Here is a 26550-nt window from a genome sequence, read left to right on the forward strand (position 1 = left end):
TCTTTGCTTGTCTTCATGTTCTGGAAAACTACTGCAGATACACGTCTGAGGTATCTTTTATTAGATTCATATTAGATTCACCAGACCAATAACAACAAAATAAATGGAAATCGTGCTTTACTTTAACCTAGTAGAGTTTAGTGATGGCTTCATAATAGCGAAGTTGCTAAATTTCAGGCAAAATCTTTTATTACCAGTAACTCAGTAACTAAACATTTGCGGACCGATGTTTGAAATATTTTCTTTAGTTTTACTTGTAGAATAACATAATAAAATATTTGCATATCTTCGTGAATCACCCTGTATATGTGTGGACTCCGAATACATGTTAGTTGCAGGCAAATGACATGCAACTACATCCACTCATTCTCCATTCGTCTGACGACGTGCCGTAGACTACCGCTCGCTGTGCTACACTGTTAGACCTCTTACTGTGCCTTTACCTGCGAAACCCGCTAATTCCAGCAGGAACCCCAGGTATCGTAGAAGTATCAGTCCGTGTTCCTAGCCCGCTGCTGTATTAGCTATCATATTGTGTCAGCGGCCGGAATGTCATTAGCAGCTCCCATGTATAGCGCGGTAAGACACAGCTACCTCCCGCCGTTGCTGACACACAGCAGTCAAATACGCCAGCAGGTGCAAACAGCAGCTCCGACCTGCGGCGAATCCGGATTCTGATGTGACACGACTCAGCAAGGACCTGTGCAGCACGCCGGTTGCCGCTCATGCAAAACTGTTATAATGTGTGAGCGGCACGAAAACAAGAAGAGCATTTCAACGCTGCAGTCTAGCCTTCGCAGCTCAAAGCCAGCGGTTCATGTAACCAGTTTGTGTGGGGGGCGATCAAACACTTCACACTTAAAACGTTGCAGGGGCGTCCTCCTTACCCATGCTATCTGCGGCCGAGAATTGTCATGATTAAGGAAATGCAGGACAGGTACGTTATGTGGGGTTGCATAAAATCAGGCGAAACATCGCTGCGGACCTCCGTACTTGACGGGAGACATTGTTCTAGGAATCTTTACGTGCTCAATATAAGCTCAGTCCTGAAAAGAGCGACGTGACACGATCGACAGGCATACTAGAGACACTACCCAACATGTCTGTGTGAAGCTTCATCGGATTTTCACTGTCGTTTCCAATTAGCGACCTAACGGACCTTACTTTCCATATAGCCCCCGTATATTAAGCATGTAGAAAGAACGTAATTTCCACAGACGAACCTTACTTCGCATTTTGGTTGTAAAATTTTCAGCTTTCGTACCTGGAAACCGAGCTGGAGCCAATCTCATTCGTCTTGTTATCATTTAAAGTACACAGTTTCACCATATTATTAGTCCTCGTTATGCCCGCTAGCCCAAACTTTTGAAAATATAATAATCTAGGCGCGGGTGTGGGGAGGGAGGGTATTTTATGTCCACCTTTTTGAAATACAATAATCTAGACAGATACTTTATATATTAAATTTTTGAAGAAAATATGTATTGTTTTTTAGTCAAGTCTTCGACCAGATTCCAAAAATTCTTTTAATTTTCCAGGTAAACGTAACCGAACAATGTAAGTTTTAGTAATAGATACAACTGTTCACAGCACATATCATTTTCAATATTTTCACGTTTAGGACCCAACATACACATCAGTATCTCTTTAAAACGTGTTTCCTGAGTAAATGTCAACAGCAGTAATTGACGACATTTTTTTGTATTTTTAAAATTTTGTTGCTAGTAGTCATAAAGTGCCCCCCCCCTCCCATTCCGCCCTTGGGTATTTTTTTTTTTTTTTTTTTTCCTAATGAGGATGTGTTGGTTTTTGCTGAGAGCGTGTGCTAAGACATATTTTCAGGTTCTGCTCCCTATTTACACCCCAGTACCTTATCACAGAGTATGTTGCTAACGTAAGATAATAATAAATATGGGATTTTGCTTTTTAATTTTTTTAGGGTGGGCGTTAAGTACGATCCCCACCCCTCACTTTGGCAATACACGTTATAAAACAACGGGTCGGTATTGCTAGGGCCAATAACGCTGGCTCAGTACCGTCACATGTTCAGACGTACACTTTTTTTCACTTTACAAAAATCTGTCACGAGAAACATTGCCGTAACAATTACGCTACAGAACAAATGTTTCCATTGTTTGCTTATGGTAAACCTGAGACTGATTGCCGAAAAATATATCGTGATTACTTTACGTGTACTGTATAACGTAAATCTGAAATCATTCTGAACAATTTCAATAAAATAATTATTAGAGTCACTGCTGAAGGCAGGCTCTGTAGCGCATTACTTAGAATGAGACACAGGAACATTTTAATGGTTCAAATGGCTCTGAGCACTATGGGACTCAACTTCTGAGGTCATTAGTCCCCTAGAACTTAGAACTAGTTAAACCTAACTAACCTAAGGACATCACAAACATCCATGCCCGAGGCAGGATTCGAGCCTGCGTCCGTAGCGGTCTTGCGGTTCCAGACTGCAGCGCCTTTAACCGCACGGCCACTTCGGCCGGCGAACATTTTAATATATCACTAAGCACTTCGTCTAATTTTTTCAGTTATAGTACACTATTTCTCAGAAAAGTTGCAATTTGCCAAATATCAAATAAGTTTCTGGTTTTATTTTTGTGTATGGCATTAACTGCTGCCGCAACAGCGAAGTAAATATTTCAATTAAACAAATTCGCTAATCAAACACACTTCCGCCCATCGATATACCAACGATGGTTAAATCTGTTTGTAAGGAATGCTATCGGCAGTAAACTATAAATTAAACGTTTATGGGCTACAACTATCGTTAGTTAATAATATAAAATACTGTTTGTTGATTGTGTTCCATAACTTTTATAAATAGTAGACATGATATTATGTAACACCTTGAGCTACTGTTCAGTTTATTCTTTATTTGCGTCGGTTTCACTCAAAAACCATTTTCCAGTAAGAGTTATGTGTTTGTGTAACAACAAACACACCAACAATAACATGTTTATGACACGTGATTAATGAAACTCCGCGCCACTTCGCCGGATCGCTGGTCGCCGTAAATATCGCAAACTGCTGAGGCGCTATTCATTTGTCAACTGCGTGACGTCAGTGGTCGTGGTTGCGTGAGTTGTACTGGATGCTAGTGGCTTGATGTTTTTGGTGGTTAAGAGTAGTTAAAACTTTGTTTGCCAAGCTGGATAACACAGTGGGTGGTAGATATCTCAGTCTACAAGATAACGAATTCGTTCATAATGTCACAACAGATCTGCAGCACTTCGTTACGACACACAAAAATCAGCGAAGGTATGTCTTCTGTGAGCAGTATTGTCGGCGAGTGTATTTGCGTAAAATGATCTTTTGTTTGGTTTGTACATTTTGATTGCTTCTCTTCTGAAACAAAAACAGCGAGTGACAGGGAGGGAGAAGTTTACGTGGAGGGGATAAAATAGTGGGGAGCAGGAAGAGGCGTAGCGCCTTGCACGAAAGAGAAAGTGAAAGACTCATAGTGCAAGCGAAGCCCGCTGCAGTACTTACGTCAAGCGTTGAACCACTTTTGCTCTCGATTCTCTTTCAGCGTGCTGATTTTCCCGCCGGTCAATAACTACAGGCGATTTTTAATCCACAAATTGTGCGAGGAAACGTACACCAACCTGAAAACCTTCTCAGTCGGACAAGGCTTGGCAAGAAGAACTGTGGTGTGCTTCCAGGAACATCTAATCAGGTAAACCGCGATGTAAACATTTTCATCCAGGTTGGTCGCTGACTTTTCTTCTTATTCTTTTGTATTTTATATGAGTAGATCTGCAGCTAACCCCTCTGTACCAAGCTACAGTTGTATCTAGAAATGAATGAAATAAATGTTCTAGTCAGAATTTTCTCTTTCTTGATACTTTAAAATGGTGCTTGTATTTCGCTTATGGACTATCTTGGGAAACAGAGCAGTTTTATTATGGTGTGTTCTATAAGCATTCATTCCAGTGACTGTGTAGTTTCACTTAAAGCAAAAAAATTTCTCTAAAATAAGAGTAGTTAACCCTTTTGTTTACTGTAGTTCTACCAAATTTGCATGCATCTTTTACTTAAATCGTTAACCTGGTGAATACTGACTAGATGTGATTCCATCAGGGACCTGATATTGTAGCATCCAATTAAAAAATTGTGTAGAGAATTAGTATTGTTTAAATTGTCATTGTCATTGACAAGAGATTGTTTCTTGGCAAGTTATTTGCAGAACAACAACAACTATATTATTTCAGTTGACATCCCACCAGGATCTTCCTTGTTGGAATTGGCTGGTCCAGGTTAACACCATTAGTTGGGCTTGGTAAGAAATCTTGATGTATGTATTTAATAAAAGTAGCTTCTGCAGTGTATTACAGGCAAACCATTCTCTTTTGATTTGCTTTTTTTTTTTAACAAAATGAACATTGGGTATGTACATAGAGGTATGTCTGTTGGTAAGTAGATTATCTTTCTGATTCTATGTGGCATATAGATTTCAAAAACATATTTTGCCTTGTCATTAATCTTACGTGTGTGATTATTGTTGCATTTGAATGCATTACCTTGGTCAGTCTTCAGGGATGTTAAATTTGATTTAGAGTGTGATAGAGCCACAACCCCTTCCACCCTCACCTTGAAATCTTGGCTGGGGGGAAGGACTTGTCTGTTGCATAAACCAATCTCTAGGTTGAGAGTTGGCACAACCAACAAAAGTGAATGTGAAATAGTTTCTGTTACTACCTTGTCAGGTTGAGATTTAAACTCAGTGCAGTGGCTGATGGCACCAGCTGTAAATGGGAAATACCTCTATGGTAGCTCTCATCAGCTGTTGCTCAGGGTCTCAACTTAGTTTGTGCAGACATAATAGATTGACCTGTGTCATAGCCCAATGTATAAATTTACCAAACATTTAATGAACTTTTCGTTACAAAATCTGAAACTGAAAGGGAAATTAAAAATATTAGATAATAGACAAACCTCTGAAATGTATTTTAGTTTATATTATGTAGGTCAACATAAATTGTACACAAGCTATGAAAATTGCAAGGGGGCAGGCACTACTTAACTCTAATTGAAGTTTGTAGCCGGCCGGAGTGGCCGAGCGGTTCTAGGCACTACAGTCTGGAACCGCGCGACCGCTACAGTCGCAGGTTCGAATCCTGCCTCGGGCATGGATGTTTGTGACGTCCTTAGGTTAGTTAGGTTTAAGTAGTTCTAAGTTCTACGGGACTGATGACCTCAGAAGTTAAGTCCCATAGTGCTCAGAGCCATTTGAACCATTTGAAGTTTGTATAGGTCCATATAGAATAAAATATTCAACAGTAAATTGACATGTGCTACATTGCATCAGTATTTTCTGGCATTTACAGTTTGGAGAATGACATTAGATGTGCTAAACAAATGATAGTTGTAATAAGTTTCATCAATTTAGTTTATTATATCAAGTCAGCAATAAGTAAATAACTTTAAAGTGTGGCAAAATACTTACATGTTGTTTCTTTATACATTGACGTGATGTACAGGCAGATAAAAACAATATTGTTTCTTCTCTAACTCCTTTCCAAAGTTCATTGTTTCGTAATAATCATAGTACAGGCAGTTCTTATGTATTCCTAAATGAAAACTGCACCCCTTTCAATCATAATTTAGACACACACTCTCTTCAGCTCATAGAATATATTATGTCATTATATTGTTTCAATCTGCAGTAAGAATTTGCCAGTTGTCTTCTCTTTTGTATGCTTTATATGCCTGGTTTGCGTCTTTGGTCTCTCTCTTCTTTAATCAACCTAACATTTTTTGTCTTTTTACAAATGATATTGTTGAATACTGAAACTAATGATAAGCTACCAACTTCCATTCACATAGCATGGTCTATCCATTTGTTTTGCTATTCCGTTATGTTATTGTTTACATCACTTTTAATTTTTGTGCTTCATTGCTTGCTTCATTTACTGGCCATGTGTTTTTGGAAAAGACAAATGTGCTCTACATTGTGCATCCTATAGACTACTTCTTTTGTTTTTTCTAAGTGTGACTGTGGTGTATTTGGTTCAGGTTTTCATTTTCTAATGTACAGGTAAAGCTGTCATACACCAAAGGCTGAGTGCGATAAATACAACATAATATACATCTTATTATGACATGAAAACCCTGCTTTGTGAATGGTTCAGTTATTTATTATTTACAACAGAAACATTTGTTGCTAACATTCATTCATTTTTAATACAGTTTTCTATGAATGATTAAAATTACAAATCAATTTTTTTTAAATATTTTATTGTAAGCCTAAAAGAGAGAAATCTCAGAATACTATTTTACTGCATAGCCTATTATGCACACTTACCATACATAAACTTGGAATAATTTTAAGGTCTCCAAGTCACCTTGTTGTTGACAGTTCTGTATATTATCCCATTAATGTAACTGAATTTTTTTACTATTGTAATAAACCTGTCTCAGTTGCAGATAAAGTGATATTACTTTGGAGAATTAAGCTGGCCACTTGTATATGTTTTTTGACAGACCACCTAATTATATATGACATCAAAAAGTCATAAAGTCCTATTTGTATTTACTGTTATCATAAGCAATTTGACATCCATTACCGGCATCATCACAAGTATTCAGCTACATCCAGCTGCGCTATTCCTGCATAGTTTCTAATGCCACATGTCCAACATATTAGGTCCTCTTCTTGGTCTTATTTTATGTCACAGAGTCCAGCAGAGTACATATCAGGTCTGTGTACAAGCCAGTCATCTGCCTACATGTCATGCCAACCTTCATTTCATCATCATTATACATCTTCTACTCCATTTTGACCCATTTGTTTTCTTGTATATCCAAGATATTCAAAACATATATCACCTCATTGTTCTGTGAGCAAACCTCAGTGTATTAAATTTGGTTTTTGCATTTTAAGGCCATGTCTCACAGTCATTAGGCAAACCTGGTAGTGTGCAGCCATTGTTGATCTTGTATGTCGGAAATGGAGGAAACTTCATTATTTGAAGATGTCTCCTATAATACTCTTATGAATTACTTTTATAGAGAAAATCTTCAGATTCTAATTTCCCTGAAGATCGTAATCATTATTTTAAATGATTTCACAGTGGCTTGTGCATGATACAAACATTGGACTCGTATGTGCCAGTCAGCTTGTGTGAGTTTAGTCTCAAGAGTTCTTTTTTGTGACCGTTATTGTGGAGCATGGACTGGGACATGTGTGTAACATTTTAACATGGTTTATGGTCTAAAATTTAATTTATACTGAATAGATGCTATCTTTCTGTGGCCATAAAATGGTATCAGCCTAAATATAATTTTAGTAAAATAAAAGTATATAAATGTTATTTAGTATTGTTTAAATAACCAAAATAGATGTTTAGCAGAGCAGGACTAGGACAGAATATAAAATCCATCTCTGGTAATATAGTATAAAAAGTCTGTGAATTTACACCCATTTGGGTTCTGAAATGTTTTGTGCATGTAGTTAGTAGCCCAATCTGTATTAAAATAATTTCTTTATTTCCTTCTGTTAGTTTAATAGTAAAATTATTTCTTCAAGTGATGGAATGGGACAAACGTTGTGACGGAATAGGGCTAACAGGACAAGCTATTTTTAATCTGTTTTCTTTGTAAAATACTGATTTCATATACAAACAAATAACAAAATAGGACATTCTAACCAAAAAAAAAAGAAAGGGAGAACTGGCCATATGAAATGGATTGGAATGTCCTTGTCTGGTAACGTTCAATAGTCAGTATAAGATATATCAAGAATTTGTAGAATATCACTTCTTGGTACCCATGGAGTAGGGTCAATGAAAAATTGTGGAACAGATCATCAGCTTTGACTACTTAATAACTGTGTTGTGTTAAGTGATGTAATGGTTGTGTGGTGTATTTGCAACAGGCTGTGTGTGAAGAGGGCATTTTGAAGTATGTGGTGATGATTTCTGGTGTTGGATGTGTATGTAACAAAATTGTTTTTGAATGATGTTTGTGAGTCATTGGTCTGGTGAAGTGCCGTTTGTCGAGATTCATATCGGAACTAAGTGTTTGGTGATTATTTAGTGAATTATTTTAATCAGGTTACCCTCCATTCAGAGGCTGTTGCACACAGCGACTGTTATTGACTTGTAGATTTTCAAATTATTTTAATGTCAGTAGCCATTGGCTACAGATGGTTTTTGGCTTTGAAATGATTAGTTTCATGCTTTAAGAGTTAATTTAGTTTTTTTATTTGTTTGTTAGGGATAAGACTACAAAGTTTAGCAGCAACCAGCTGTATGCTGTAATGGCTGCAATGTATGCACAACAGTATGGTGACTGCTAGTAAGTTTTGCAGTTGTGTTGGTTGATGTCTGAATATATGAGGTTACATATTTGTGTTGAAATTACAAAATTAGCGAAAGTTGTTACTTCGCAGAACAGGGACAAATATATGTGGTTGTGTGTCATGAGAATCTGTTCGTGGGTGTTCTTGGTTCGAGAAGTCTTTGCTGCTCATTCCTGACTTTTCTAATTAATTTCTGGGTTCTGTTGTTAGTGGCAGTTAATAAAGATAAATTAAGATTGTGATTGGGATTTGGAGTCTGTTTTCACTGTTTTAGTCAAGTTATGTTCGCACCATATAGATAAAGTGAAATTTCTGATACAAGTTTTTCTTTTTACAGATTCATTTCTATGTTGCTAGCACAGAGTTCACTCTGTCTCAATTTTCTTGTATTGGGGTATTGTGGATTTTTGATAATTTTGGATTTTTGCGCAGGTTTTTATTTTGGTATGCCCATAATATTAAGATTGTTGAATGTTTGGTTTTCCCCTGCCCAAAACCCCCTAACTACCAACGCTAATTACGACAGATGTTCTGTTAGTTGCTTATTCTCCAATTGAATATATTTTGCATTGTTTTTGTCTGTTTGCACTATTAATGTGTGACGTCATGGTTGCCATATTGTATAAGGGCGAAATTGTGGTGTTGCCATCTTGATGATGTCACTAGTCAAAGCTGATTGTGGTATTGACACTACCAGCTTTAAATGTAAATTTGTTGCTTGCACTTTTCTTTCTAATGAATTTCACTTCTTGTTCATCAGTGCCTACTGTGAGAAATTATTCTGTGAAGTGCGTAATTGACTTTTTGATGGAATGCACTCAGGTTGTTGTACAGGGGTGGGGCATCCATACAATATACAGGAAGAGTGTCTGGTGCTGCATGAAATGAAGAATGAAGCTGTTGAAATTGATTGATGTTTGAGGCTAATTTTAAATAGAACAGTATTACTTTAAGAAGAATAGACCTATTTCTAATTGTAGAACTAATAAATTGCTTAACTAGTAAATTGCCGGATAAATATCGAATAGTAATTAATGTAGAAAGGTTTTGAATTTATTCTTTTAGTTTTATTAAAGTAGCAACTTGAAGTTGATTAATAGTAGGCATAATTAAACACCTACTATGTGCCTTTGAACCAGTCTCAAGCTGTGATTGAACAGGACAAGTTACAAAAAATTAGTTTGAGCTCGAAATCTTGCTGATTATTTGTCTATTATGTGATTTCCTGTAGTATTTCTTACTAATGAAACATACCTGCATTGAAAATATTATTAGTGTTTTTTAAATAATATAAACTTAATTGTTTTACTGTTACAGAAAGGTATAATAGAATATACAGTGTTTTGAATGCATTAATAGGCATTTTTGCGTTTAAAGCCCAACGGTTAAATTTTACTTGTTAGTAATAAAGTACTATATAAGTAAAAAATTACAAAAAAAAAATATGGCAGCATTCTGCAGAAACCTGTTTTCTGAAACTATTGGCCAAGAACTTGCTTTCTTATTAACAGATACGGAGGTTTGCATCCCCAATTACAATGGAATTACTGTGTTCCCATGTCTATTTTATGGAGAGTATCCAAGTTTGGACTCCACTGCAACAAATTTGCCTACAATAATCAGGGATTTTTTTTTTAATTTTTTTTTTTAATTTTTGGTGAGCTTGGTTTTTGCTTTTGGTGGAATGACACTCTTCTCTCTGTTGTTTGTCTGAGTCAACAGAACAATAACCAATTTTTTGAGAATTTTAAAAATATTATTCTGTCTCGTCTTTTATTTCATTCTCACATAACAATTTGGACTCAGCAGAGATCAGTTTCCTGGCAATTCATTTTGTTTGCGGGTTGGTTTCTTTCAGAATATTAAGTCTAATGTAATGGGATAGATAAAAAATCTACTCGCCAACAGGCAGCAGTAGAAAACACCCATAGAAAGGTTAAGAAAATTTGCAAGTTTTCAGAGCCAATGGCTACTCGTCTGGTTTGAGGGGGTAGGAAGAGGGATGAAGTAATACTGGTGAGGTTTAGAAAATTGGGAGGGTTTGGAAATGTCGTCCAGAACTTTGGGTCAGGGGAGACCTACCGGATGGGATAAGAAGGAAAGACTCGAAATGTCTTCATCCCTCATCCCTCTTCCTTCCCCTTCAACCCTTCTGCCAAAGAAGGAGCTTCTGGCTTTGAAAGCTTTCAGGGTTCGTTAACCTATGTACAAGGTGGGTGAGCAGTCACACTGTTGTTTTAAATGTCCATAAATTTTTTATTAATGAATATTTGCACGTGGAAGAAGTTGTTGTCATTTCTCGTGACTGAGAGAATATATGTAGTACACTACAATTGCATACATGCTCATGCATTGTTGACAAAACAATGTAAACTTGTAGGAATGCTATAAATTGATTTCTACAGAAAAGTTACAAGTAAATTTCTGAGGACAAGTGTGATCCTCTCCTCTAACTCATTCAGAGTGTGTGGGTTTGTTTGGTACACCTGTTCTTTGGTCCATCCCCATAAGAAAGGGGCATAAGAAGTCGGCACTTCTTGAGGGCCATTGTGTTCCTCTTGCTGCTGCCTCCACTTAGCAAGTAGTTTTTTTTATTTATCTAGTTAATTGTAGTTTCAAAAATTGAAAATTAATTATTTTTGATTTTAAGTCTGCTGCCGATATCCACAGAGTCCAAACTGAGCTTGTGCTAGATCTCGGACAACTGTGTTATCACCTGTACATTAAATCCTAGTCTTACAAGAAATCATGTTCAGCATGTAATTCAGAATATTGACACATTTTGTCTGTGTAGGTTAGTTAACATAGCAACTTTATAGTGCTTAAGTCCATGGAGTAGAATTGCATTCCTTTCAGCACAGTAGAAAAGAACTTAATTCAGTTACTGTTTGTCACTCACGACAAAATTCATTTTTAAAAACATAAGATATTATAGCATCATTGATTTTCCGACAACAAATTCATAAATTTTATATATCATTTAATTCTGTTTGTATTTAGGAAGCTAGAAAGAAATGCCTCAGATAAACCAACGGTGACAGGTCTGCCCAACCATACAGGAAGAATGGTTGTAGACCGACAACACTTGACAAATAGTGATGAAGGTGCTCCTATACTCACTTCTGCCACCAAGAAAGGTCAGTTTGATATACATTTTATTGATGAGAAAAAATATCAAGTAGTTGTTACATAAGTACATAACAAAGTTTTACAGTCAAAAGTAGACTACTTTAAAAATCATGTATAGTTATGAGGAATTTGTTGAGTGTATAATATACTTTTATGGTATGTTTCTGTCTGTTTGAGCCTTATTGCAGTAGCTTTATGTATTTACCAGTGTACCCTCAAGGATACATTAATCTCAGTGCTGTGTTTCATTTTGAGTGAAAGCCTGTTAACAGCATGCCCCTGTAAAGGGCCATCTACAAAGTTGCAGATGCCATGACAATGGCCCCCGCAGTTTCGGCTATTGTAACAAACATTTTTTGAGAATACTTCAGAAAACAAAGTGAAAATTCGGTTTTTCTTCTGGGCCTATCTGTGTGACACGTTGCTGGTTTGGTGCACGATATTAACCCATTTCAGCCTGAATTATTTTTTTCTGCTATTTCTACAAATTAGATATTTATGTGTTTATTGTCATCAAAGAAAAGCTATCCAACAATCAAAACAAAAAAAATCAATAATTAAAACAAAAAAGGGCGTAACATATATGTCACGCTAGGCAGAACATACATTTTAGGCAGAATATATGACAGCAAGTAAAACAGTAAACTGTATGTGATTTACATCAAGTTCAGGCGACAGTACTCACTTTCTGTGATATGGCACAAAATATTCTATGTACAAACCAAGATCACATTTGCAGCATGTTGTTCTTGGGGTTCCTTTGCAGTTTTCTGCTGCACAGCGTCTTCTTTTTTCTGTGGCGCCATAGCTACCAGATGATTTGTTTCATCATATCTAATATCGTGCAGTACTCTGCCTTGGTTTGAATTACCTGCAGAGCGTCCAGGACCTCTTGGTACTGCTGCATTGGAAGTCAGGTAACATTTCATAATGTAGCGCCGGAAGTGCAGCTGAGGCATATTTATACCAGTCTTTCTAGAAACCCATTATGTACAGAGATATCTAGAAGCCATATAAAAATTGACCACCTCCATTTCTTTCTTTTGACCTCACTCTATATAACGCTAAGTTTTCATCCATTCAGTCAGTTCCTCCCATATTTTTGTTGTATTCTCCAATTACATTAGGTCGAGGTACAAGTATTCTTTTCTTCTCTTGTCTAGAGTATTGGGCAATGGTGCTGAGCGGACTGAAACCATGGCTTGTGGAAGCAATTGTTACTGTAGAATTATCTAGCCATCTGGCAATGATTATTCCACTTTCCTTGCTGCTCTTGTAATAAAAATCCCCTCTCTTATTCCTTTTGGACATAGTGTTAGAAGGTATGAGATGATATTCTTTAGGCAGACGATTTTCACGAATAGCCACAGTTGCACCAAAACCTCGTTGCTTCAGGTAAATCAACAATGTTTGTGATGTAAAGAGGTTGTCAAAATAAAACCTGTAGGGAAGATGTTTGTTCCTTTCAGGAAGAGAATTAGACATCATGCTTTGTACCCATATCTAATGGGCTTACCTTTCAGAAACTGTTTACATCCATGTCTGCCAAAATACTTTATCATGCTCTCATCATAAGACAAATCTTGCTCAGGCTGGAAGTGGAGAGCAAACTTTTATCTTGGCATATTTATTAATGGACGAAGTTTCCACATTCTATCATTATTATCTATTTTTGTGTTGTCACACAAGTGAATGAGTCTCATCATTGTTTCAAACCTGTCCCTTCTCATCGTGCTGCGGACCAATTCATTTCTCATGTCCAAGCCAGAATCCCAGTAATATCTTCTGTTAGGTAAAGGATTATAGCCAGACACAATTAGAATTCCTAGAAAACCTTTTATCTCTTAATATATTGTATTTGGATCTGAGCAACTCTTGAACAAAGCATACTTTGTTGATTCAGTGAGAAGAAATTTAATTACTTCGTTGTTCCAAAATAATTCGAAGCACTGAACTCTCTCGGAAAATACAGAACTAACACCAAGCAGATCGCTCGCTCTCTCTCTCTCTCTCTCTCTCTCTCTCTCTCTCTCTCTCTCTCTCTCTCTCTCTCTCTCCCCCCCCCCCTCCCCACCCCCTCTTTTTGTTCTTCTTCTTCTCTCAATCTCTGATTACAGTTTTTAAGATCTTTGGCTTTTTCTGTTCATCTTGTTTATCATCAGGAGAGAAATTAATCTCAGGTTCCGCACTGTCGCCTGATAAACAAAGTAAGAGCCTACGGAATATCAGACCAGCTGTGTGGCTGGATTGAAGAGTTTTTAGCAAACAGAACACAGCATGTTGTTATCAACGGAGAGACGTCTACAGACATTAAAGTAACCTCTGGCGTGCCACAGGGGAGTGTTATGGGACCATTGCTTTTCACAATATGTATAAATGACCTAGTAGATAGTGTCAGAAGTTCCATGCGGCTTTTCGCGGATGATGCTGTAGTATACAGAGAAGTTGCAGCATTAGAAAATTGTAGCGAAATGCAGGAAGATCTGCAGTGGATAGGCACTTGGTGCAGGGAGTGGCAGCTGACCCTTAATATAGACAAATGTAATGTATTGCGAATACATAGAAAGAAGGATCCTTTATTGTATGATTATATGATAGCGGAACAAACACTGGTAGCAGTTACTTCTGTAAAATATCTGGGAGTATGCGTGCGGAACGATTTGAAGTGGAATGATCATATAAAATTAATTGTTGGTAAGGCGGGTACCAGGTTGAGATTCATTGGGAGAGTCCTTAGAAAATGTAGTCCATCAACAAAGGAGGTGGCTTACAAAACACTCGTTCGACCTATGCTTGAGTATTGCTCATCAGTGTGGGATCCGTACCAGATCGGGTTGACGGAGGAGATAGAGAAGATCCAAAGAAGAGCGGCGCGTTTCGTCACAGGGTTATTTGGTAACCGTGATAGCGTTACGGAGATGTTTAACAAACTCAAGTGGCAGACTCTGCAAGAGAGGCGCTCTGCATCGCGGTGTAGCTTGCTCGCCAGGTTTCGAGAGGGTGCGTTTCTGGATGAGGTATCGAATATATTGCTTCCCCCTACTTATACCTCCCGAGGAGATCACGAATGTAAAATTAGAGAGATTAGAGCGCGCACAGAGGCTTTCAGACAGTCGCTTTTCCCGCGAACCATACGCGACTGGAACAGGAAAGGGAGATAATGACAGTGGCACGTAAAGTGCCCTCCGCCACACACCATTGGGTGGCTTGCGGAGTATAAATGTAGACATGTAGAAATGTTCACTACCTAACCTGTTTTTACTTGCTAAAACCACTTCTGCACCAGCCTGGAGTTGCCTTGGTCCAAGATTATCGACGTTTCCTCCCCCATCTTCTTCCCCAGAATCTTCATCCAAATCCACTTTAGCTTCAGGAGCTTCAATAAATAAATCTGTTGCATCTTCTTCCTCCCCTTCAAGAATAAGCAGGATCTCATGGAGAGATAGACCTCTAAAGAGAATGAATCGTTATTTTCACTGTTTTTCCTAGCGTGACATATGTGCAACACAAAATTAAAACTGTATTTGGAGCCACAAAAAATAAGAGTTGCTTTTTGTAGATAACCATTAACATAAATTTTGGTACTTTTAACATTATAATCAACCATAACTTAAACAAATTGTATTATAATTTGCGATAAAAAATGATACTTACTTCTTATTCCAAGACATAATCTCACTCAGAAAAGTCTTCCGTACTTGAAGCACCAGTCACTGACCACTTAATGCTTGCAACTGACTGAAACCTACCTAAACATGAACAACAAAGCCTCCTTATCTGAAAGCCATACAACAATAGCCACTCCAAATGCAGGCATTGTTGCCAACAAGAGAAAACAACGACAGGCAGTTCCATGACCTGTATGTTACGCTAGGCAGAAATGGGTTAACGTATTGCCACTAGTCACGTGAATTGCATACATGTAACTAACGTTTCTGGGCAGTTTTTAAGCACCTAACACTAACCCCCTGTTGAAGTACAAACTGGATGTCTGTTAAGTTATCATGATGACTTGAAACATTCTTGTAATAGTTTAAAATTGTCTGCAAATGATTCCACATTCCACTATTCAGCAGAGAATAAAGCTGCTTTGAATATTAATACATATAACTTCGCTTTTCGTATGAAGGTCATACAGCAAGGTAAGGTGTGTTCTCAGAAAATGTGGCCTCAGATAGTTAACAGTTCCCTGTGAAAATTGTTGACTTACTGTCATTCAAAATATAACCTGTATAAAGTGTGTCAATGGAAAATTAAATGATTGGAAGTACAGGGTAGCAAATTAAAACAGTTGCTAGTAAATGGGTCCACTGGTATATGTTGTTGGTGACTTCAGTCTTAGTGCACCACACTGCATTTCATATGGCAATGAGAATGCATCCCCATTATTTTACTTCACCCCTCTCCCACACTCCCCAGTGAGGCTTCTGCTGTGCAAGATCATTCTTCTGAACTTAATTTTATTATTTTACATTGTACCAGACTCTATTATAAAGGCATTTTAACCAGTTGTTTGTGGAAATTTCATGCAAAGGCACTAAAAGGCCAAAAAAAGGCCAAAAACAGTAAATCAGACATCCAGTCACACAGTGGCACAACATATTTTCCGTTGCGACTTATAATTTCTACAGAGTAGGAAACAATCTGAAATGTAAGGCAGAAGTAATTGCTATGATCAGTAAGTGCTGCGTATGTGGCTGGGTTATTAGGTGTTTCATGGCACGTATTTTACAGCTGGCAATTTGTATTGCTCAACTCTGAAAAAATAAATAACAGTAGAGTAATGACATGTCCTGTGTACTGCAGAAATTTTATGTATTTTTACACTTTAAATGCTCATTGGCGTGTTACTGCTCATTAGCATATATCATGAAGTGTGTGTAAGAGGTGGTGCCTATTTTTTGCCTCCAGAGACTGGCGTTTGTGATATCTAATGATGTAGTTCTTATTGTCATAATTAGTTATTATTGTATTGCTATGAGTTCTGAATTCACCTTCCTTGATATTTCTCATGTGCTGCCACTCTCTCTTTGTACTGTAATTTGTATGATAACTACAAGCTATAAAATATACTGCATACATTATTGACATAAATTGTTATGACCTTCCTTATATTGAGATTAGTGAGCAGATTTTATTATTCCATTTGTTTTTTTAAAGGTTAGCTATTATCGATTGCAGCAGCTTGTTGTATCCACTGAATCTTTGGCTGAATTAAAATATATCCCATTAATTCCAAATTCTAAACTGCCTCATTTAGTGTATTTTATGGACTATAAGACACACTTTTTTCTTTGGAAAATTGCCTCCAGAATTCTTTGAAACATTGCCTCCAAAATTCAGGTATCTCTTATACTTGAAATATCCAATGTTTGAGCTTGCTAACACTGTCTCCCTCCCACCCTGTCATTGTAGTCTACGGTGCCAGTGAACTTGAATTGAAAGTGATTTGTATTATAGGTAACAGTACAATATATTTGTTAGTAATTAGGTCCATAATGGAAGAAAATGAAAGGTATTCATATTATGTAGGCTATAAATTGAAAGTAATGGCACATGTAGAACAACATGGAAACAGTTCAGTTGAGTGGTATTTTGGCCCTCCACCAACAGAAAAAGATCATTTGCAATTGGTAGGCTAGTAAAGAAAAACTGAAAAAAATGAGGAAGACTAAATGTGCAAATAGAGAACTGAATGCAAAATGGCCAAAATTAAAAGGTATTGAAATCGATTCAAGGACGCTGTCAAAATGGCATTGGAATTAATACAGAAGTGATTCAAATGTTCGCTTGTAAGCTAGTGCTACAGTGGTACTTAAACAGACTTTGAAGAATGGAGTTGGTTGGTGCTAACATGTTTATGAAGTGTTATGGACTTTGTGTGCAAACCAAAATATCTCAGAAAATGCCACAAGAGTATGAAGAGGAAAATATTAGCTTTCCATTGCTTCAGTAGACAACATTGAAAGAAAACCAGTGCGGAACTAAGATAAGTAGCTAATATGATCAAAACTCCTCTTATTTTTGATGTGCCGAGTAACAAAACTGTTGCCATGAAAGGTGTTAAATTGTAACTAAAAAAAACTAGTGGACATGAAAAATGCACTACGCTGTTGTCCTTTCATGTTGTGCTGATGGTACTAAACATAATCCAGTGATTATTTTCAAGTGCAAAACAATGCCACAACCTCCTGAGATACCGCCAGGTGGTTGTTCATGTACATGACAAGGATCGGATTAATGAGGCTGGTATGAGTGTGGAAGAGAATGAAAGGTATTCTATTGAAGAAGAGTTCTCTTGTGCTAGATCAGTCAGTAGTCATTGGAAGATTTCTGTGAAAGAGAAACTTGGGACAATGAAATGCAGAGCTTGCTTTTATTCCGGGAGGGCTTACTTCACAATTGCAACTTCTTCATGTCTCAATAAATAAACCATTTAAAGTGTAAATGACAGAGGAATGGAACAAATGGGTGATGGTTGATACAAATTTGAATTCACACTGAAGGGAGCTTTAAAACAACCTACAATCAAACCAGTATGTCAGTGGATGAAATAGTTGTCTAGAGTGAAAGAAGACATTGTGAACTATTTCAAGAAGTGCAGCATAACTAACACTCTCGATGTCAGTGAAGAGGACAATGGTGACGGAGGAAGGATGATGATTTTCAGGGATTTTAAAGGTCGTTTCAATTTCATAAACTAAGATTTTCTTTTAAATCCGTCTTTTCAGTCTAATGATAAAAAATGTTGCTTTTTAAAAAAATTCTTAAAAGTTAAGTTGCATTTTATAGTCCATAAAATATGTTAAGCTTTTTTTTTTAAAAAAAAAAAAGAAATCATAAGATACATCAGTTGTCTGGCTGTGTAGTACTTGTTTAACTTTATAAATTTAAAATAAATTTCAGTGAGGTCCAGTGCACCTTTAAATATATACCGCCCACCTGCTTTGCGCAAACGGAATGAAGCCTTGGAGGTCTCAAGCTGTGATTCTAGTCCAGAGATTGTTCCTGTTCAAAAGGCAGAGAGACTCAGGTATGCCGTGCACTAATGATAGGTGGCTCCACATAGTTTGTTTCCTGTTAACAAAATATAAATGATATAGCAAGAGTGTATCGATAATTGTTACAGACATCAAATTTAAAATATTTAGTGAAAATGGAAGATAATTCTTTCTAACAATATTACAGGAATATTTTTTATACTTTGTCAGTTAGATAATTCAGAAGGCATAAGAAAAATTTGTAATAAATAAGACTGAAATTTGTGTTGGATAATGACTGGTCAATGGGTTTTTATTGAAAGAAAGTATGTATGTAAGAAGAATGCAGCATACTTAGGTCATGATGAGCTCTAAAGAGTAGAAGCCATGTCCAAGCACATTGAATAATACAAGCAAAATTTGAAATTGTTTCTAAGCAACAGATTATTCTCTTTTGTGTATTCTCATACACAAGTATATATTCTATATTTAAAAAGAAAGATGATGAGACTTACCAAACAAAAGCGCTGGCAGGTCGATAGACACACAAACAAACACAAACATACACACAAAATTCAAGCTTTCGCAACAAACTGTTGCCTCATCAGGAAAGAGGGAAGGAGAGGGAAAGACGAAAGGATGTGGGTTTTAAGGGAGTGAATACAAGATGATGTAATATTCATTTTTCATGTGATAGAAGTTGTATTCAGCCATACCTGTTATGTTACTTATGTTCTAGCTAAGAACACTGGAAAAAAGTTGGTTCTAGCGAAGAACACTGGAAAAAAAGTTCATTACAGTATCATTCTTACCTTCTCCTTCTGAAACTCTGTTCTACCACCTGTACAAAATACTTGTCCCATGCCATCAGGAGGCATAAGACAGCTTGCTGTCAACCGAGTCTTCATTTGTGAAAAGCTGCAAGTCTCTTGCGACACCATCAGGGTTATAAGGGAGGAGTTTCTCTCTCTCTCTCTCTCTCTCTCTCTCTCTCTCTCTTTAAATCTGGCTAAGTAGATTGTTTATTTATTTATTTTGTACTCGTGCTGATGTGTTATTGTGAAACAAATCCCTCTTGTTGGGTCTTCATCTTGGGCTTATGTGTTGTAGCACCACTGTGACTTGATACAGGTATTATTCAACAAACCAGTTCCCAGATTGTTTTTGTAATCAAAGAACCAAACATTTCAACATTCTGTTATAATGAGTAAAATAGCAACAATCCTTGTCTTAACATACAAATTTGTGGACTGCAATGTTGTAACTTCATTTTTGAACACCTTCTTACTTGGAAACTATGGTACATCATCATTGTACATTGTAATGAAGCTATTGCCTCGTCTGATAATGCTATCCATATGTCACTGTAAGATGGTACTTACCACCACCCCCCCCCCCCCCCTCACGTGTGTGTTTTCCCAGCACCAGTTTTGTACATGCATATCACTGGTATTTACATGCATTAGGGAATTTCCTGGTTATTCATATTTTTTCCACTGACATTTTCAAAATTATTGTTATGTTACTGATAGCCATATCTGTAATGTGAACAAAAAGTGAATTCTTGTAGTCATTGAGAGAAATACAGAAACAGTTCATCTAGATTATCATAAATGTGAAACTTGAATTCATCTTTCGTAAGTCTGTCTTTGGATGCAGTGTTGTTCTGTCAATATTTTTATGTAACGTATGTTATGTTTGCTTGGAATATAAATACATTTTCCATAGGCACACTCAAAAGACTGAGCAAGGTAGTGGAGGGAAGTAGGAGAATCACTAGAAATTGGAAAAAGACATGTTGTGATGTGCAATTGCTACCAACTTTCATAGTCACATCTGTGTTTAGTATACTGTATTTACTCGATTCTAAGCTGCACATTTTTTTGTTTTGTTTTTGTAATCCAAAAAACCGCCAGCGGCTTAAAATTGATTGCAAAGTAAGCGGAAGTTTTGAGAAATGTTGGTAGGTGCCGCCACAACTAACTTCTGCCGTCGAATATATGTAGCGCTACACAGACATGCTTTGCAGATACAAAGATAAATACTGGCGCCAAAACCTCTGCGTCAGTAAATAACCTAAAAAGAAAAAAGGTAGAAGACAAGATTTTTTCTCCGCCCCGAGTTTCGACCACTGCATTTTCAAACATTATCCAACGAAGTAAATAGAAATTCTGTGTTGTTCATCTTCGAATGTAGCAGCCTTTCAAATATTCGTAGCAACAGAAATAAATTTCTTTACGCAAAAATACCGACATTGCACAAGGCTTTAGGATTGTTGCAAGAGTTGATACGCTGGGGCTCATTAAGATTTCACATAGCAGCACCTATCACTTCGTGGAATTTTGTGAAGTGCTTGTTGGTGTTAGTGAACCATAATGAAGTGCTTTCATTATAGTACCAAATTCAAGAGGGGAGTTTTTCTTTTGCGGAACAAAGTTCTAATCGTGCTGCAGGCCTTCGATACGGGAGTGATGAGAGCAACGTCAGGCGATGGCGACTGCAGAGAGACAAATTATTTTAACCCTTTGTTTCCTGACATAAGAAAAAATGTACTTTTTAACATTTTCTTTGCAGAATTTATGCTATTGTGGCCTCAAATGACGGTAGGATTTTTTGTAAAATTTTATTTTATTTTTCACAACTTTTTTCTCTCCTGGTACTCACAAGTACCGTCAGACTCCATGGACAGAATCACAACATGCGCAGAAAAATGCTCCAATTTTTATAAGTTGTACTTTATTCCACATAAATATTAAATATTTTAACATTAGAAAATTAATTAACAGAAATATGATATTTCTGATTTTTTTTTAAATTTCACATAGATTTATTCTAGAGCAACTTCACAATACATAGTAACTTAGCTATACATTTTTGACAGTATATACGTATCACATATTTAGTGATATCTCATGAAATTGTAGGAAACAGTTCTTTTTCTCATTGCAGCACAAATACACTTTACATGTACCACATTGTGAATGTGCTCTCGACTGGATTTTATTTTTCGCACAAATTTCGCATCGTCCTCTTTTACAACTGAACACTACAAAATGGTTTCCTCTGTTGCCAAGACGTACATCCTTCGGAACAGAAAAGTTATCCTTCCTTCTCTTTGGGAGAGTTATTTCATCTTTAACAGAGTGTCTCTTTTTGAGATTTGGCACTTTCTGTTCATTCATTAGCCCTAGTGCCACAGCACACCTGAATTCCAGCAGTGGCAGTGCCCCATGTAGATCACTGAAAATGACGTAAGCATTGACAAAAGCAATTTCTATTGCTCCCCAGAAGAGACGATGCCACCATTTCTTTGATCGCTTGTCAAGACCATAATTTGAACGTAATCTGTCTGCATGATCCTCACCACCCATGTTTTTATTGTAATCACATACAATAACTGGACATGGTATAGACATACTAGTTCCATCTTTCTGTTTTCTTGTCACTACGCTCTGTTCAGTGCCATGGAAGTTTGACGCAAAATACACTACTTTATTTTCCTTCCATTGAAATACTGTTAGGTCTAAAGATGACTCTCTGTGATTTGATTTAGACATTTTTCTTTAGGTAAATTGCCTGGCAAACCTTTCCTGTTTGTTCTAATTGCTCCACAGGCAAATGTATTTATTGATTTATATGTGAGAAAAAGTGGACAGAACAACTAGTGAGAGGTAACGCATTGTTGCTACAATAAAGTGTTCACACAACCTGATGGTACTAATAAGTCCGCCTTATATTTTCCACTTTATCTCATTCACATGTAACGTAATGCTTCAAACTATTATAAAAAAACAAAGAAGATAAGTACGTGCAATGGAAAACTCAACGGAAGTTTCAATAAATTGCGCACAAATTCAGGCAACACCATGGAAACAAGCACATGCAATCTTCTGTTTTCACAGCAGCGCGCGAAAAACAATTTCAAGCTCTGACCGCCAGAGAGGTCTATGTATTGCACAATAACATCTATGAAACAGTAGAGCAGAGTTACTGTTACGTACCGACAGGCTCTCAGATCACGAAACTGCACCACGAAAAAATAATGAGAGTCAAAACTTACTGGTACTTTTAAGTACCGTCAGGCAACAAAGGGTTAAAGTCCAAGTAGCAGGAAAGCATTTAGTGGGCCAAAGTGTGGCCGATATCATGCACTAGAAGTGATTTTAAATTAATTTGTTAAGGAACAGCGTCAGAAATTCCTGTCTGTGAAGGCCGAAATTTTAAAAATTAAGGCACGTGAAATTGCTAGAGAGCAAAAAATCAAAAATTTTAAGGCTAGTCGCAGCTGGATTTATCTGTTAATGAAGCGCTGGGATTTTTAATTTTGGAGGCGAACTTCAGTTGCAAAGAAGCAGCCGAAAAATTATGAATAAAAATTTGTGGAATTTCAGCGCTTCATAATTAGGCGGTGCACCAGAAAAGCAATATCTTCTTGGTCAGATAGGAAATGCCGACCAAACGCCCATATATTTTGACATGCCATCAAATTATATGGTTGATGCCAAAGGAAAGAAAGACATAAATGTTCTTACATCATGGGGTGAAAAACAGCGGATGTCCGTCATGCTTGCTTGCACAGCAGATGGACATAAATTACCCCATTCATAATTTTCAAGCAAAAGACTTTACCGAGATCGGAAGTGTTTCCAAAAACTGTAATTGTACGAGCAAACGAAACTGGGTGGTTTTCGGAGGACATCGTGCTGGAATGGATTAGGCGTGTGTGGAATCGTCGTCCTGGCGCAATGCTTGGTTTATGCAGTCTGTTGGTATTAGATGCATATGCAGGCCATACAACACCTGCAGTAAAACGAAAATTAGAGGAAAGCAAAATAGACTTGGCAGTAATTCCAGACGGGATTATGTCAATTCTACAACAACTTTGACGTCTGTTTGAATAAACCATTTAAGGACAAGCTTAAACGCCTGTACACAGACTGGCTTTCGAAAAGCGACAGACAACTGACACCAACAGGGCATGTAAAACGCCCAAGTTTGTCGCAAGTGTGCCAATGGATTTATGATCCATGGACGTGTGTTCCAAATCAGACTGTGCAACAAGCATTTAAAAAATATTCAATATCCAGTGCACTAGATGGTACGGAGGACGATGCTCTATATGAAGAAATGAGCAAAAAGAATTGAGTGATAGTGATTCAGAATCATGACTGATATTTTAAACATTTCGTATAAGATGTATTACAAACCCAATAAAATTTTGTTTTAAATTTCTGCATTTAATTTCTAAGGTATTCTTATTCTGTAAGTGTTGCTACTCTGCGTTGTACAGGATAGAAAAGCGTGGAGAGCTGCATCAATCCAGTCTACAGACTGAAGACAACAACAATACACTCTGCATTTGAAGTCATCACTAAAAATCTACTATGAAAATACGACTGGCAATACAGTTTGGGATATATGTCAATATGGCCAACTCTACATTCTGAATTTTTTCCTACCTGTGACAAGAGGTGGTTGCTAATAGGAACTTTTATGAATCGTGAATCACATGCAGTATTATCTCCACCATAAGAATAATATGAATGTAAACATTACGCCATGTATTCTTTCGTGTATGCTGCTATCTCATTTAAATCCTGTCTGCCTAATAAACTACGAAACTAGAGTGACAGAACAGCAAACGCAGAGGAATATACATATCATGTCATGTTTATATTTGTATTATTCTTATGCTGAATAGTGATCCAGTCAGAAATTAAACATGGCAACTGACTAGATTTTTAAATCTAAGGTGAGAAAAATTTTCGTCAACTCTCGTTCAGAACATCTTCTATCATACGCAGTCTATTATTTGGTTCTTGTTGGTCATTATCAAAGAAAGCAGCAGTGAAGTAACAACAAATAGCAGTCTCTTGCCATTGCCATTGTTTCGCTAATTCTCTCTCTCTCTCTCTCTCTCTCTCTCTCTCTCTCTCTCTCTCTCTGGGTTTTTTATTGTAAGCAGTAGTGCGCACAAAGGCAAGCCATGCCACAAGTGGCAACAGGTCGTAAACACTCATTATCAGAATGCGACAAACAATGCATGACACAGTACAATAATGCATTTTCACGCCTATGACAAAGAGAATGGCACTTATCAGATCAAAGCAATCGATTCAAACCAGATCAAGCACGTGAAAAAGGAAGGGTAGCTGCATCTTCATCCATTCGACATAAATTGTTCTCATGTTACAATGCACCAACTTTGTTTAGATTTGGAGGTGCAGTCTAAAACTTTTCTCTCCCCTTGAATTTCGAGTCTCAAATTTCAGGTGTGGCTTAGATTCAGGAAATTTATTTTTTTTTTTCCTTGATTTCAAGTCTCATTTTTCAGGTGCGACTTAGATTCGAGTGCGGCTTAGTTTCGAGTAAATATGGTATTTAACATTTCAGTTAATAATACAGCGGAGGTGCTGAGTCGCGATAGGCGTAATAAAAAGATTCACACAATCATAGTTTTCGGCCATTAAGGCCTAAGGCCTTTGTCAGCAGTAGACACACACACACACACACACACACACACTCACGCAACTTGCACACACATCTGCAGTCTCAGAGAGCTGAAACTACACTGCGAGCGGCAGCACCAGTGCAAGGTGGGAGTGGCGACGTGGGGAGGGGGAGGGGGTTAGGAGGAGGCTGGCGTGGGTATGGGGAGGGATAGTATGGTGGGAGTGGCAGACAGTGAGGTGTTGCAGTTTAGATGGAGGGCAGGCAAGAAGGGGGGAGGGGGTAAGCAGAAAGGAGAGAAATAAAAATAAAAAGAAATTGTTACATTCCATCCTGGATTTTCCATTGTTTGATTTCAGTTAATAAGTTCATTTCATTCTCGGTTATAGATAGCATTACAGCAATTGTTACCTCCGCATTTTATTTATTTGCAAATGGTAGATAATACACATGTATACACAGTATTTATCTGTTTCTTAGGCAGTGACCAGAAAGTGGTCAGTACTGGTCAGCATCATTTGGCCCGTTTCAATGCTGCAACTCCTGTTAGTGACCTTGTCAAGAATCTTTTTAGTGTGCATATAGTATCTTTCTTTAAGGGGATATTATTTTAAATTATGGTCTGTGCTGAATTATGTATGTGCTAAGGTATGTTGGAAGTGCAGCAAAAAGGATGATAAGGTGGATATCGAGACATCTCGCTAGTGGCCAGCAACTGTAGCCATACATTTACCACATCTAGGACATGAAATCAATGCTTTGCTCTCAACGTATTAACCCTGTGCTACCATTGATTCTTTCTGCTCCGTTACACACGAAGCTCCGTTACACATGAAGCTCCATTACTGGTACAGTGCTTGTTCAATAAACTCTCTCTCTCTCTCTCTCTCTCTCTCTCTCTCTCTCTCTCTCTCTCGCTGTCTTTTGGATAAAACGAAGATTCTGGCATCTTCTGTATTAATAGTTTTGACTTGAGACATGGACTTTAAATGTGAAAAAGGATGCGAAGATTGAGGATTGCCCAGTAAGCAATGGAGAGGTGCGTGTTGTGAGCAGCATGTAGATAAGAGATCAAACTGGTGTTGAAAAAATAATTGTGAGCATTATTACAATGACACACAGCCAGGCAAATGAATGCTAGATAGACCAAAGAAGTTCAATGCCTGATTCCAAGGGGGTGAAAAATGACATACAACTTAATGGAAAGTACATACACAACATTAGAACAAAATCCAGGAGTGACATTGATGTGTGTAGCCAAAGGCTGTAGTGCAAGAGTAACTATAAAGGAGATATTTATCCAGCAGCGAAATGGTGGTGGTGGTGTGATCCTAATCTTAGAATGTGTGTGTCTTTCGCATGTCAGTTACAAGTATGCCTGGATCAGAATAACAGAGTGATTGGCAGCAAGGCACAGTTGAGTGTGGAAGGAGGCGATGATATCAGTTTGCCAGTGCCTGTAGCAGTAACAGCTGTGCAGTTTTTCACTGGACTATCTTGTCACGCCACCTTTTAATGTGCAGTAATGAGTTCACTTTACAGGTTCGTTATATCCTTGTGGCTTAACAAACATACTCCCATGTATAAAATGATTCTGTGTTCCTGTTATTTCTATATCTCAACAAAAGCAACAGCAAGTGCACCGTTTCTGCAATACTCAAAGTG

The 26550-nt window shown here is 37.4% G+C and overlaps 1 protein-coding gene across 1 annotated transcript in view; it reads left to right on the forward strand.

Annotated features, from left to right (window-relative positions):
- Positions 1-3133: 3133 nt before the first annotated feature.
- The window catches only part of LOC126188682 (coiled-coil domain-containing protein R3HCC1L), a gene marked incomplete at its 5' end in the record, with an annotated part of 51688 nt that continues 28271 nt past the window's right edge, over positions 3134-26550 (forward strand). Inside the window, 4 exons of the mRNA XM_049930289.1 lie at positions 3134-3282; positions 3554-3700; positions 11327-11463; positions 18362-18488. Coding sequence (XP_049786246.1) covers positions 3134-3282; positions 3554-3700; positions 11327-11463; positions 18362-18488 — 560 coding nt within the window. The remainder of the gene's footprint in view (positions 3283-3553; positions 3701-11326; positions 11464-18361; positions 18489-26550) is intronic.

This window comes from Schistocerca cancellata, chromosome 5 (genome assembly GCF_023864275.1).
Source record: "Schistocerca cancellata isolate TAMUIC-IGC-003103 chromosome 5, iqSchCanc2.1, whole genome shotgun sequence".
Taxonomy (NCBI): Eukaryota; Metazoa; Arthropoda; class Insecta; order Orthoptera; family Acrididae; genus Schistocerca; species Schistocerca cancellata.